We start from the raw sequence: 13,627 nt of genomic DNA on the forward strand, positions 1-13,627 counted from the left end.
ATAGGGCTTTCAATGAGCTGTATCCCGAACAATCTGAAACAGCTTCCACAATATCTCATCTTGTCTCAAAGGGTGCCCACATCGTTGGTAAAAATCACCTGAGCTCGTTCGCCCTCATGGAGCATCCCACACAGAGTGTCGACTACGAAGCACCCTTCAATCCCCGAGCAGACGGATATCAGATTCCAGGAGGAAGTAGCAGTGGCAGCGCTTCTGCTATTGCATCATACGATTGGCTCGACTTTTCGATAGCTACAGACGGTACGTGTGATTCGAATATTGGACATTGAGCTTACTTGCGCAGCCACGGGTAGTGTGCGCATACCGGCACTTTGGAACGGATGCTTCGGTCTCCGACCATCAACAGGCGCCGTATCCACCGAAGGTGTGATATCAGTGTACCCAGGGTACGACACACCTGGAGTCTTTGGGCGCGACCTCGCTAAATTTGAGAATTTCATTTGGAATTGGTACGGAGAAGGGATCAAAAACAAATCAATAAAGTCACCGAGACTTTTTGTTCCCCCAGATTTCTTCACCGATATCACTGGGCATCAGCTCGAACTTGTTGAACACTTCATAGAAGATCTAGAAATTAGTCTTCAGACCAAAGTACACCGACAATCTATTGCGGAGACGTGGAAAAAATCAGCCCCCGTTGACGAGCGAGACATCAACGTCTATCTCGAAAATGTCTGTGCGGTCCCTCTTGGGAATCCACGTCTCTAACTTCAGATGTAGGCAACGCAGCACAGCTACTACCACGCTGCCTTCCATGCTTTCGATGGGTTCAGAAAAGCATACAAAGCCAAGTACAACCGCGCGCCGTTCATCACGGAATCGAATCGATGGTTATGGTGTGCTCACTTCCACTTCACGGCCGCATTTGTCACTGATAACACTCAGGCAGCTCGGCTCCGAAGTGTCCTCGAAGGAGCGCGACGATATGAACAACAGGATTCAGACCTTCCGAACCTGGTTCTTAAAACACTACATGAAGTCTGACGAGCAAGACACCATCATCATCCTTCCAATCTCACAGGTGAAGCCCAACTATCGAGACGCCTTTACCTCGCAGATAGGAAAAAAAGCAACAACTGGCCTGCGGACAACGTACCTCAGTCCCTATGTCGGAGCACCCGAACTCGCCGTGCCCAGTGAGTAGACCCCGAACTTGTATGCTCTAGTGCATTGATTGACGTTGCGCGACTAGTCGGGCATTTAAACTTCGAGTCGCGCATTTCCGGCAATACAGAGAGTCTTCCTGTTGCAGTAGCTGTCATGGGACCTCCTGGAAGCGACATGGCTCTGGTGAAGCTTGTGCTGGAGTCGTTGCGCGCCTCGAAGCGTCCAACAGCCGTCAGCACTGGCAAAGCACGAATGTGGTCACCTGAAGAAGAAAGCGGCTCCAGCTGAAGGATGTTCACAGTTCAGAAGATCTCTGCATCGAGCTCTCCAAACCTACCGTTGACTCGATCTCACGGCACATACCAGCCACAGCTTAGCTTTGACGTCGGCACGTGTATAAGTTGTTACGGTTAATTATGGTAGCTGTAACATTTGCAGTATTACCCGCAAAATTCTCGTCATTGATTGTGATTGCCTAGCCTCGTGGGTGACTGATATACACACATGCGCAATCAATGTCGTGGTAGAAGGCGAGCCTATCCAATGCGTGCATAGCGCGGGGTAACGCCAGGGGTGCTCTTGAGGCTCTGCTTCGGTTTTCGGTGTCAGACGCGGGCCCCGTGGTTGAAGGGGCCGACGAGGCAGACTCGCTCGACTTTCCAGCCTTGTCGGCGCATAACGTGCTGATTTCAACAAGATAACGAAGCTATTCACAAGGAAGTAGGCTGGGAGAACGATTGTCGCGAAGGATGCCCATAAACAGGCAAGATCGGTTGAAAACATGATGTTCTCCTGCCTCTGGTACCTCCCGGAGTCTACAGTACTGAGGTTCCACCACCCTCAGAGAAGAACGCATGCGCTTGAACTTGGTCGAAAGTGGCGCTCAGGCTCGTAAACTAAGAGCGACTTGATAGACTGGCACGTGACTAGCCACAGGAAAACGCGCTAGTCGGTATGCCCTAAATAGGTAACGCGGCCGACAACTGACGGATCGGGAAGAAGAAAGTTCACAACACGGAAGTATTGAGGAGCCGAATTCGATCCGCAATCTTTGCCAAGAACAAAGCCGACTGAAATGTTGTAATCTTATCTGAGTTCAAGGTATACAGCAATCCCTTCTGCTGGTGGGGCACACGTTTCGGAAGGTGCACGGTTTTAGGTAAGCGGAAGCTTGATCGAGTCTCCCGAAAATCCCTATCAACGTTCACGCTGTCGACCATGGATTGAATCAACGCAGGAGTTCAACTCAAGGCTTTCTGAGACATGCTTCTGACCGCTTAGAGATTTGATCATGGCTCGGAGTCAGATTGGCGATGAACTGCCTCCTCGCGCAAAAAGGAGGAGGATACACACCAAATCACGGACAGGGTGCACCACGTGCAAGCAGAGGCGTATCAAGGTATTCTTCTCGCATCAGAGTGGTGCTTAATATTAATGAGGAAACACAGTGTGACGAAACTCGACCTTCTTGCAAGAATTGCACCCAAAGAGCAGCTTCCTGTCACTATGCGCCTAGTACACCATGGAACTTACCCTTGCCGCCATCAACAACAATAGATGAACGACGCAATCCCAAAAAGAGGCCTGGCCGGCCCAGAAAGCTCGCTCGTTCACCTGAATTAACTGCGTCCAAGTCTAACATGGAAGACCTCGATAATACCGTAGGAACTGCATCTTGCGAGATAGCAGCCGCTTCAGAACAACACTTCACTCTGGATCTAGCCGACTTTGAACTTCTCCACCATTATTACACATCTACTTCGAGTACCTTCTCCACGGACACGCCCATCCAAGCAATGTTCCAAACGTCAATCCCGCGAATGGCACTGACACATCCTTTCGTGCTCCGCCTTCTCCTCGCTCTCGCCGGTCAACACATGCGCCATCTGCACTCAGGAATCGGACGTAATCGCGAAGCCGATCGTTATGGGACCCTAGCCGAAAAACACTTCTGTGCGGCTGTCCCGCAAGTGAAGCTTCTTTTCTCCGATTTCACCCGCGAGACTTGCCAGATAGCATATGTTTCGGCCATTCTGGTTTGCATGCACCTCCTTACGCGAGGTCCGATGCCAGGTGAATACTTGGTATTTAGTGAGCAGGGTCCACCTTTGTGGATAGGACTTCTCCAGGGTGTGAAGCGCATAAAATCAATATTTGGCGATCTTCCATTTGCATGGCCGGCCGACTCGGAGACGAATATAATTCAAACCACAAACATAGCAACAGTTGCTGAGTTCGACCTTCCAAAAGTACGGTGGAAAACTCCGCTACGGAACTTGAAGTCCTTCATCACATCGGACGTTGAATCGGACGACAGGAAGATCTATTCCACTGCTTTCGAATCTTTGACACAAATTTTCGAAGCAACCTATGGGCATGATGAGGACGGCTCGTACGAGGGTGATCCTTTGCAACAGATTGTCTTTCGATGGTTGTACATGTTGGACGACCCAATGGTTGAAAGATTGCAACAGAAGGATCCTCACGCTCTGATTATGATCGGGTATTATGCCGTTCTACTACGGGTACCAGAGCTAGTAGGTTGTTGGTTCGTGAAGGGTTGGTCCTATCATATACTAAAAGGAATCTATACGATCCTTGAAGAAAGATATCGCTGTTGGTTGGAGTGGCCGTTTACGACAATTGGAATGGATTGGGAAATGCCTTGATTGCAGTCATCGCAATCTAGCGTAGTTCACTAGGGAATGTGCGAGGAGGAAGATTTCTTCAGCGTGGCCTAGTCAACATGAAGTATCTAACTACGAGAAGATATAAGATTATGTACAAGGTTTATCTGGATCTTTATGCGATAATATCTGTGCCGTATGGATCGACGACGGATTATTTTCGAAGTCCCTTCATCCGCTCAGCCCGCCAAGAGGAATAAGGGGACGATCGTCCCGTAGCAGCTTGAACTCAGCCTTCCGAATTGATCTTAGTAGCATCCCCGGATGAACCATTGCCAAGCAGACAGCGGTCGCGAATAGAAGAGAGGCATCGAAAATGTATAGCAACGCCTCTTTCTTGTATATAGAGCCACTTGCGCCCTCCGCGAACTCGATAAACCTGAACAAGCTTCTGATGAGAACAAGCATACTCACCGCGTAGAGTATTTTCATGTGTTTCCGCCAGTACACGTGCGGTCTTCGGGAAGTTGTTGTCGGTCCGCGGTTTAGTCTTACGTGGAGTGTGACACTCATCGCGATGAATCCCACGAAAGCCACTAACTGAAAGCCAAGACCCCCCATAACAATGAGCATTCCCTTTTTTGCCCCTTCTGCTCCGCTCATTTGAGCGGCTGACCCCATGATTTGACATACGAAACTGGCAATGTCGATGAAGACGTACATGAAGGTGACCTTGCGGGGGCCCAGAATAGCATGTTCCTCGGCGTTCAATTCGCGAATGAAGCGGCCCAAAGTCATGTAGATCGACGCAGCAAGTAGAGGCGCTGAACCAAGGATGAGCATCATCTGTAAGAGATACGGCGTGCCGTTGCGAGGATCTCGATGTGACCATGCGCGTCCGTAGTATCCACTTGCTTCGCCTGGAGACAAGCAATATCAGCAGATGCACTTTTAGATCCTGAAAAGTATCGAAAACCTACCTATACAACCAAGTATAAACGGGATGAAATACCAAGTCCGCAGCGAAATGGCCCAAACCACATGTATAACTGCAGCGACTCCGAATAAAATGAGAAAGGTATATCCTGCTATAGCTGAAGGAGTGTAGGGGTAGAGATCGAAGGTCGCTTCGCCTCGAGGGGTGAAATAATGGGCGCTCATTGAGACTGGGTGGAAATAACGACGAAAGGACAATTCGTGCAATTGGAAATGGATGCAAAAGATGGCCTTGCGGAGAAGCACATAATAATATATGGTCTCTTAGCTCACGATTAAGAACATTGAAAAGACCTGGGAGATGCAAGGACGCTTACGGAATTGCAATACGCGTAAAACGCAGATCAATGGTGGCTTGTGTTTGAGGACGCAGAGGACTCAACAACTCACTAATGTGAGCGAAAACTATGCGATTGGTCAATCTACGTTTGAGGCTCAAGCCAGAACAGGACTTCCCAGTTTGGTCAAGCGTATGACGCGAGCGGGTCCGCTAGCCTAAACGTAAACTTTGCGATTGGATGATACTATGACTTTAGCTATTTCGCGACCATCCCAGGCTTGTGCATTGAAGACTTAGTATCTTGACAATTATTTGGCAACGTCAGACAGAATTTTTCATTGAACTCGCAGAAGCTAGACACCCATGTATGCCTGATCGATGACACAACGGCTGGACCCACACATAACGACATAAGTACCGCGGCAATGGACGTCAGATATATGCACCTTATCGACATCGCCTCCTTGTGTTCTCAAAACTCGTAACGCTCGCTTTTCAGGTAGCAATGGCTCGCCAAATGCAGTTCAATGTTGCTGTACTCTTCATTTTCTTCGTATCGGTGACTGCCGCACTCAATTCCAGTTGCAAATGCGTAGGTCTTAAGAGCTGGAACAAGACACGCTCTGCTGACCCTCACCAAAGGTACCTCCCGATCTTTGTTGGCCTACTCCCGCAGCGTTGATGTCCTTCAATAACACCTTGGAAGGTCGCGTCCATCCTATCGAGCTTCCGAAGTCTGTCTGTCCGCAAGGTGGAGCAGCGAGTAACACGTACATGGTGAGCGCTACGGATGCGAAGCACGTCCAAGCAGCGCTGCTTTTTGCTGGAGAACACAATCTCAAGGTCAACGTCAACAACACAGGACATGCTGGTGCTAACACCCAACGGTGAGAACGACCCTTTCGTGCAGTGCTATTAGACAGTCCTTGACGATCATTATACAGGAGCTCAACTTGTGGCGCGCTATAGTAAGTCCAACAGTTTGGTAATGCTTCGGATATATCACTTACCTCGATAGCATCCATACGCATTACATGAAGGGAATTGAGTTCCATGAATCCTATACGCCTCAATCTTGCTCCTCTAACGTTTCACACATGGCTGCAACTCTAGGTGCTGGTGAGCAGGACTATGACCTCTTCCAGGCTCTAGCAAGATATCACGCTGTGACCGTTGGAGGTACCTATGATGTAGGTTTCTAGGACTCAATCAGCTCCTTCTCCTTTAGCAGCAAGACTGACTCTGTTACAGACTGTAGGCATCGTAGGCTGGGCAACATCGGGCGGTCACGGTTGGCTGACAAGCTCGTACGGTCAAGGCGCTGACAACATATACGAAGTCGAACTCGTTACGCCTACCGGCCAAATTCTCATCGCAAACGAATGTCGAAACGCGGACATATTCTGGGCCATGCGTGGTGGCGGGGGAGGAACGTACGGGGTCATAACAAAGATCACTATGAAGGCATACCCGATGCCACAGACCACTCGGTGGGTTTGGGACATTGCTTCGCATAACGGTACATCTGCAAAAGAGTGGTGGAGGCTGGTTGCTGAGTTACACGCCATGATGATCGATCTTAACAATCAAGGGTTTCAAGGATACTACACGATTACTGGGTCAGCAGAAGGACCGTGGACATTCGGCGGGTACTTCCTCGCCTATGAAAGATCGAACGCGATGGTCCAGGGAATACTGGCTCCATTCTGGACGGCGCTGAATGCCTCGGCGAGTCTTGCATCTCTGTCAATCTGGAACGTGACGAGATACGACACATGGATAGAGGCTTTCAATGGCTTGCCGAAACAGGGCGCAGACAATAGCGACGGGCCTGGCGGTGTAATCTCCGTGTCGCGGCTTCTGACGAGGGAAGATCTAACAAGGGATGTTGAGGCTGTGGCTAGAATGTTCAAAAGCATCGCCCCGCACCCCGAAGAATCAGAGGTATGACTCTGGGCGATTCAATCTGCGAGGCAACAAAGCACAAAAATTAATTCAAATAGCTTGGTGTGTCAGGACATGTCATCGCTGGCAGCATGATCGGAAGCTCAAAGCCTGTGGACGCTGCTTTGAACCCCGCATGGCGTAATGCCGGCGTTCATCTGATTGTGAAAGCCAGCTGGTCCGAGAGTCTTCCAACTACAAAGATCCAGCAGATCCAAGACAGAATGACTCATCATGTCGGATATGCTATGCGGCGACTGAGCCCTGATTCTGGGTGCTACATTAATGAGGTGAGCTACGGTTTCTTGTACTTCCCATGGGTCAAGCTGACTTGGTGTAGTGTGATCAATACGAACCTAATTGGCAATGGGCCTTGTATGGGCCGAACTACTCTCGTCTTCGACTTATCAAGGCCAAGTATGATCCGGCTGAGATTCTTTGGTGCAGAAGATGTGTTGGGAGTGATGAGTGGCGATACGATGTAGAAGATGGAAGTCTTTGTCGTCAGAGCTTGACCGAGAGCTGGCAGACCTACGGTCTGTCTCAGTAATCATAGAGCCAACAGAACGCAAGTTTATGAATGGTCGAGTGGGAAAACGAAAGATTGCTTTCTTGACTCAATAGCTATAAAAAATTATCCTATCTGAAAACTAATCTATGTCCCCGAAGGTTGGTGTGATGCAAACAGTGTAATCAAAAATTCCGAAGTACCTTCTACGCTCTGCGGACGACAGATGTTCGTCACCTCTTTCATTGTCAGAGTCTTCATCGAGGACGACTGGATGCCGGTATATGTCGTCTTCGATCTCACCAGCACCGTCGACAAGCTTCGGATCGGGGACAAGCTTCGGATCGGGGACAAGCTTCGGATCGGGGAGTACGTCTGCTCCATCTACTGGCAATTCGGGTAACGAAAGCTCATCCCAGGATGGCGTTGTACCACCAGCCAGGAAGACCTGAATTTGTCGGTAGCTGGTAATGTCTCTTCATCTTCAGCTATGGGGATCTTCGCTAGCATGCGCAGGGGTCTAGGTGGCTCCGGCATATTACGCTCGATTTGGACCGAGCTCTGCCCTCCACGGGGATAAAGCCTCTCAACACCCCAGGAGGAGCTAAGGGAAAATATGGCGATATGCATCTTGGAAGCTGGCCCGTTGTAAGTGCATTGTAGGGAGAACTTTTGCCCATCGCGCAGAGCGTACACCATATTGGCGTTCGGCTCAATGTTGTTTGCTTGTGTCTGGAGCCTGAAGGATACATCCTTCTCAGGTATTCGGCGTCGCGGAACGACAGTGGATGTCATTTTTTCAACCGCCCGAAAACGGACTATGTGTTGAAGCACCATCCCGAGTTTTCTCCCTGCTTCTGAGTCACTCGTGTGGATTTTTTGGTATTCTCTCAAGCTTGTTCTCGCGTTCGAATATGTCGAAATGCCCTCTGCTGTTGGGTCTGATGATGAAATCATCCGCATTGTACTGAGCAGAAAGCGACATGCCGGGAGCACCGTCAAGCTTTGCCCTCAAAGAGGACTCCAGCTGCATATCCGTACCTTGGAGGTGAACGCATGCCGATGGGCTACAAGCCCATGTGTGGAGTGCAGCCCACAATGGCGCTGTCAGCCCTTCCTCATCGTCATCTATCTTGATGTACTCAGCCATAGACGAGAACTCATCAACATTCCTCACGATTGCATTGGCTATCTTGGCCATTCTCTTTCCTCGACTAGCCTCGCCTAGCCTCTTGATTCGATAGATGGTATACATGGAGCCGGTTGATACAGCATGCGCGCTACCAACAGCAAGCTCCACTTGATGATCGTGTTTTGCTGTTGCACGACAGAAGTATCTATTGGTGAAGATATCTTGACTGAAGAAGTGATATTTACTGCCACCATGTACAGTCGGGATTTGACCGTGAGGCTCGATGTGCTCCTTAACCAGATCGACAACCGCTCTGTGGGATAATGCACCTGGTTCGTGGCCGTACAGCGTGCGGAGCATCCAGTACGTGAACGCGCCATGGGTAGCGGGCCGAGCTAGAGCATCCGAAAAGTACATTTCGCGCGCGGTCTCCTGTATGCCACACGATGTCAACACGGCGCATCCAAGTGTGGCCTCGCAATTAGCAGTGGTCATCCAACATGGGCGCTCCAGTACCATTTGGCGTTTTCCAGAACCAAAGTAAGCTGAGTGGATGGCATCGACCGCTTGACGAGCTTCGTCGTCACTTTTCAGATGCTGGCATTGCAAACTGTCAAGTCTCTGCCTTTGCGATTCCGTTCCTCAGGTTATAAGAGGGTCCAGATTCGGTATAACCCTCGTCGTCCACTTCAACGTACTTTAAGGGTACATCGAGGATCAACCTCATCGTATCGTCAACAACAGTACCATATGGAAATACGTGTTTGTTGTAACGCAACATGAGCGAACTACCGCCAGAAACGACCAGAGAAACGAGTGAGGAGAGAGGGTTTCCGTCCGCCGCGGAAAACGAGTCGACAGCCAGAGGGCTTGCTGGTATTACTTCAGACCAGAGCTCACGCCCAGATCTGGATGAACAGCCGATAAAAGAGGATGATCTCAGTATAACAAGGCCGGAGTACTATATCAAGCTCGAGCCGCTACTTGATACGGACTTACAAGACGCAATACTGAGCTCTGAGGAAGAGGAACTACGAGAACTAGCACTAGCAATGAGTGAAGATGCCTCTGCCGGCTCCCAACAGGCTTGTTCCATGGCTTTTTTCGCTCTTTCGCAGAAAAACCACTCACTGGAAGATCTAGATCGAGCTATCTCAGCTGCAGAAAGATGTCTGTATGCGTACGGCCCCGAGGAGCCGAAGTTTCAACTCTTTCTGAAGAACATCGTAACTTTACTATGGATGAGGAGCACGATCACCAATAACTTGGACGATATCGAACAAACGATTGCCAGAGCCCAAGAAATGATTGGGATTACTCCTCCACTTCATTCGGATCGAACTCAACGCTGGACTGACTTCCTTCGCCTACTTGGCTTCGAGATGCGACATCCTTGTTCACAGAGCGGATATTCAAGAATATTAAAAGCTAATGAGGGCCTCACGTATGCTGACAACGAGATGATGGAAACGGCAGAAAATATCTGGAAGATGATCGTTCAAGCCGAAGCAGCGACTGGAATAGACGAAACAAATGCAACGTCCCCAGAAGACTTTAAGTCAAGGCCCCTAACAGCGGAACGCGTGTATTACGCCATAAGCTATTACTTACGTCACTACGATGAATCAGGCGATCGTGGGCGCCTTCACGTGGCAATCCTACTCGGTGAACAAGCTGTGTTGATGTTTCCGCAAAGCGAAGGATTGAAGTGGCTGTTATTCAATGCACTTCATACTCGGTACTCAGATACAAAGGATATATCAGACCTAGACAAGGCGATCCGAGGATCGAAAGAAGTTCTGGAAACCATGTCTCCAGATCATGGCCTGCGTTTAAGCTTTCATGTTCGCCTAGCCAAGTTTTACCACAAAAGGAATCTCAACCAGCAGGGCGACCGAGATTGTATGGCAATGGACTATAATCAAATCGAAAATTTCGATATTGCCGACCTCAACATGGCAATCTACCATGCGCGCGCTGCCATCGCGTTGCAAGCGATGCGGCAAGACTATGGAGAACCGGAACTGCTGTTCTACAACCTGGGTCTCTACCTGTTTGCGCGGTGCAAAGCCTTGGGACTATTCGCTCCAGGCCACAGCAATCTAGACCTCGGTGACTTGCTCGAATCTACGGCCGCCATGGAAGAGGCTATCAATCTCCTAGCTGCAGACGACGCCAAGGCAGCCGTATTCCTCGACAATGCTGCTGTGCTGCAACTCTAGAGGAAGTAGTGAGCCCTTGCGATGCTCTGCTGTTGCTGGAAGCTGGCCGAGGTGTCATTGACGGCATGAAGTACGAAACTCGGGTGGATTTGGGGAAGCTGGAGAGCACAAAACCTGAGCTCGCCTCTCAGTTCAAGGACATTGCAGATATGTTGGATTCGTCTGATAGGCAGACTATCGCACCCGACATTGCCATACAAGGCGTGCCTTCCGTGCCTAGTAACACCGTGCCCAATTTCACTTTGGATCGAAGACACGAGCTCCTTCAGAAGTTCGAAGAAACCACGAACCTGATCCGCAAGCTCCCAGGGTTCGAAGGCTTTTTGAAACCGCTTAGCCGGGATGACTTGAGCCTCGTGGCTCCTAAACATCCAGTAGTTGTGATCAACGTCGACTACCGCTGTGATGCACTGATATTGCTTCATGGAAAAGTTCACCATCTGCCGTTGCCTGATCTACGAAGGGTGAGTGTCGAGGCTGCGTTGGACATCGTCAGAGCCATTCGAGAGACACGACTGGATCCACGTATGCGCGTACTTTGGTACCACTTGCTGGGCTGGCTGTGGCGGACCACTGTGCGACCTGTGCTGCAATACCTCGGATTCACCACAAAACCGACAGAATCCAATTGGCCGCGTATTTGGTGGGTTCCGACTGGCGCGCTCAGCCAGCTACCGCTCCATGCTGCAGGGATACATCGCGAGACTTCTACGGAGTCAGCTTTGGACAGAGTGATATCGTCTTATAGCCCCTCCGTTAAGGCGATGGTCTTTTCCAGACAAAACAATGCAAGTCCGCTTTCACCTCAGACCGGACACACTGCATTGCTAACATCCATGGGAACCACGCCTGGGCAGAATGACCTTCCCTGTGCGGAGACGGAAGCCAAAGAACTGAACGACCTCCTCCAGGTGACTATGCATACGACACATCTTGAATACCCCTTCAAAGAAGACACCGTCAAGGAACTACCAGGGTCCGACATATTCCATTTTGCTGGTCATGGCAAGGCCGATCCGATCGATCCTTCTCAAAGCTGTTTGTTGTTGCAGGACTGGCACAACGATCCCCTCACCGTTGGGGATCTGATTGCCATGAAGTTGCACGAGACGCAGCCGTGGCTGGCATTCTTGTCTGCTTGCTCGACCAGTGAGAGTCAGGATAAGAAATTGCTCGATGAGTCAGTCCATATGGTGAGCGCCTTCCAACTTGCAGGCTTCCGCAACGTTCTCGGAACTCTTTGGGAGGTCTCAGATAGGCACTCACTTGACCTTGCGAAGGACGTTTACATCAGTTTGGAAGGCGTGATCGGAGAAGAAGAGGTCGTCGCTCATGCACTTCATCACGCGGTGCGTAAGTTGCGAGACGACTTGAATAACGCTGCGGGGAACCCTAGCGATGAACCTGCTTTGCCTTTAGCTCAGATTGGCCTAGTTGGCGGTTATAGTGAGGAAAAGATGACAAAGCTGAGGATGGCAGCCGAAAGTATGCGTCAGTTGATTGTTATTGAGGACGAAGAGGATGACGATGTAGATGACGAACGTTTGGGAGCTAAATCTATCCGGAGAGTACTCCCTAAAGGTGACCCGCTTATCTGGTCGGCCTATATTCATGTTGGCTTATAATAGCAGAGTATAGTATTTACAGTTCCATTTGTTAAATGACTTCAGCCGTCCAGACCAACAAACCTAATCTTCGACGCCATCGTTTAGATAGTAGCTTCTACCATAAGCGATAATATCTAATAGCTCTACACTAGAAGCATGCCAGAAACACTTTATTACGCGAGCGACGAAGATAATAGAAAGACGAGAGCTAAAAAGGCAGAAAAGGTGTATGTATGTCTTACTAAAGCCTACTATAGGTATATCTGTACAGAAAAGGTTATCAACGTGAAATATAAAACTTTAGTGGCAAAGACCATATAGTTAGCGCTGAAGAGTTCAAAACAGAATATGGAACTAGAGAGTGTTAGTATCGTGTATGGTGTCATACCAGCTGACTCATGTTTGCGGTGTCTAATCAGAGCGTATGATAACACAGAGGGCAGAATTAGTATAACAAGCTTTCCAAACTAATTTGCAAGAGAAGCCTTAGAAGATGCCGTAAACATCATAGCAAGAATAAGGACAGCGGCAAAAACAGGCCAGGTGAAAGGGGAGCAAATGTAGCTATATTTGGGGTTGTATCAACCGTTGGTGGTAGTTACCCTCAGGAACTTCGAAGGATTTTAGATCAAAAGGATGGGACGAGGAGCCCATATTCAGGGTACTAGTGCCTTCGATATTGCCGTTCCGAAGATACTGAAGGCACAGCAGTGAGCGAGTCCCAGTTACATACTCTCTACACCCACTAGGGAATTACATCATGAACAAGGCGGTTTGTCAATTAGTCTTACATGCATTATGTGGTATCTTTACTTGCATGCCACACATCCAAGCTTCGAAGCGAGGAGGCCGCTGCAGTGGCTTGTAGGGCTAACGTGTCACCTCTCAATCTCATATTCTAGCTAGTATCTAATGCCTTAAGAAGTTTATTCGACCAAATGCATAGAGGTCCACATACTGCTATTCGCCCAGGACATGAATCGAAAGGTTACTTGTGTGCTAAAACTACGACAAATAATTTATATCTTGCGCTGGATACAGTATTCCAGACAACAACACGAAGTGTATTTCAGCACCACTCAACTATCTGACCTTAAAACGAGAGGCAAGTGCCGAACTCGCTACCTTAATACCAAATGCGAAATCTTGTCTCAGGTGACTTTGATGTAACGAGCCCCATTAT

General features: G+C 49.3%; 5 protein-coding genes across 5 annotated transcripts; 4 read left to right on the forward strand and 1 right to left on the reverse strand.

Moving 5' to 3' along the window:
- Positions 1-116: 116 nt before the first annotated feature.
- On the forward strand, positions 117-1,416 carry N0V89_001766 (uncharacterized protein; the record flags this gene model as incomplete). Its single annotated transcript, XM_056210577.1, has 5 exons — positions 117-261; positions 368-693; positions 742-857; positions 907-1,157; positions 1,214-1,416. 5 exons carry the CDS (start codon positions 117-119, stop codon positions 1,414-1,416), a joined length of 1,041 nt encoding a protein of 346 aa, XP_056074050.1.
- A 4,712-nt stretch (positions 1,417-6,128) lies between these two features.
- On the forward strand, positions 6,129-7,460 carry N0V89_001767 (uncharacterized protein; the record flags this gene model as incomplete). The annotated part of the gene is made up of 3 exons (XM_056210578.1): positions 6,129-6,221; positions 6,283-6,975; positions 7,035-7,460. 3 exons carry the CDS (start codon positions 6,129-6,131, stop codon positions 7,458-7,460), a joined length of 1,212 nt encoding a protein of 403 aa, XP_056074051.1.
- Positions 7,461-7,625: 165 nt separating this feature from the next.
- On the reverse strand, positions 7,626-8,182 carry N0V89_001768 (uncharacterized protein; the record flags this gene model as incomplete). The annotated part of the gene is made up of 2 exons (XM_056210579.1): positions 7,626-7,947; positions 8,178-8,182. 2 exons carry the CDS (start codon positions 8,180-8,182, stop codon positions 7,626-7,628), a joined length of 327 nt encoding a protein of 108 aa, XP_056074052.1.
- A 1,212-nt stretch (positions 8,183-9,394) lies between these two features.
- Positions 9,395-10,837, forward strand: N0V89_001769 (uncharacterized protein; the record flags this gene model as incomplete). Its single annotated transcript, XM_056210580.1, has 1 exon — positions 9,395-10,837. The coding sequence occupies one exon, from the start codon at positions 9,395-9,397 to the stop codon at positions 10,835-10,837; it is 1,443 nt and encodes a 480-aa protein (XP_056074053.1).
- A 65-nt stretch (positions 10,838-10,902) lies between these two features.
- N0V89_001770 (uncharacterized protein) lies at positions 10,903-12,462 on the forward strand (the record flags this gene model as incomplete). Its single annotated transcript, XM_056210581.1, has 1 exon — positions 10,903-12,462. One exon carries the CDS (start codon positions 10,903-10,905, stop codon positions 12,460-12,462), a length of 1,560 nt encoding a protein of 519 aa, XP_056074054.1.
- Positions 12,463-13,627: the final 1,165 nt, after the last annotated feature.

Source organism: Didymosphaeria variabile, assembly GCF_027946475.1.
Source record: "Didymosphaeria variabile strain IMI 356815 chromosome Unknown scaffold_2, whole genome shotgun sequence".
Classification (NCBI taxonomy): Eukaryota; Fungi; Ascomycota; class Dothideomycetes; order Pleosporales; family Didymosphaeriaceae; genus Didymosphaeria; species Didymosphaeria variabile.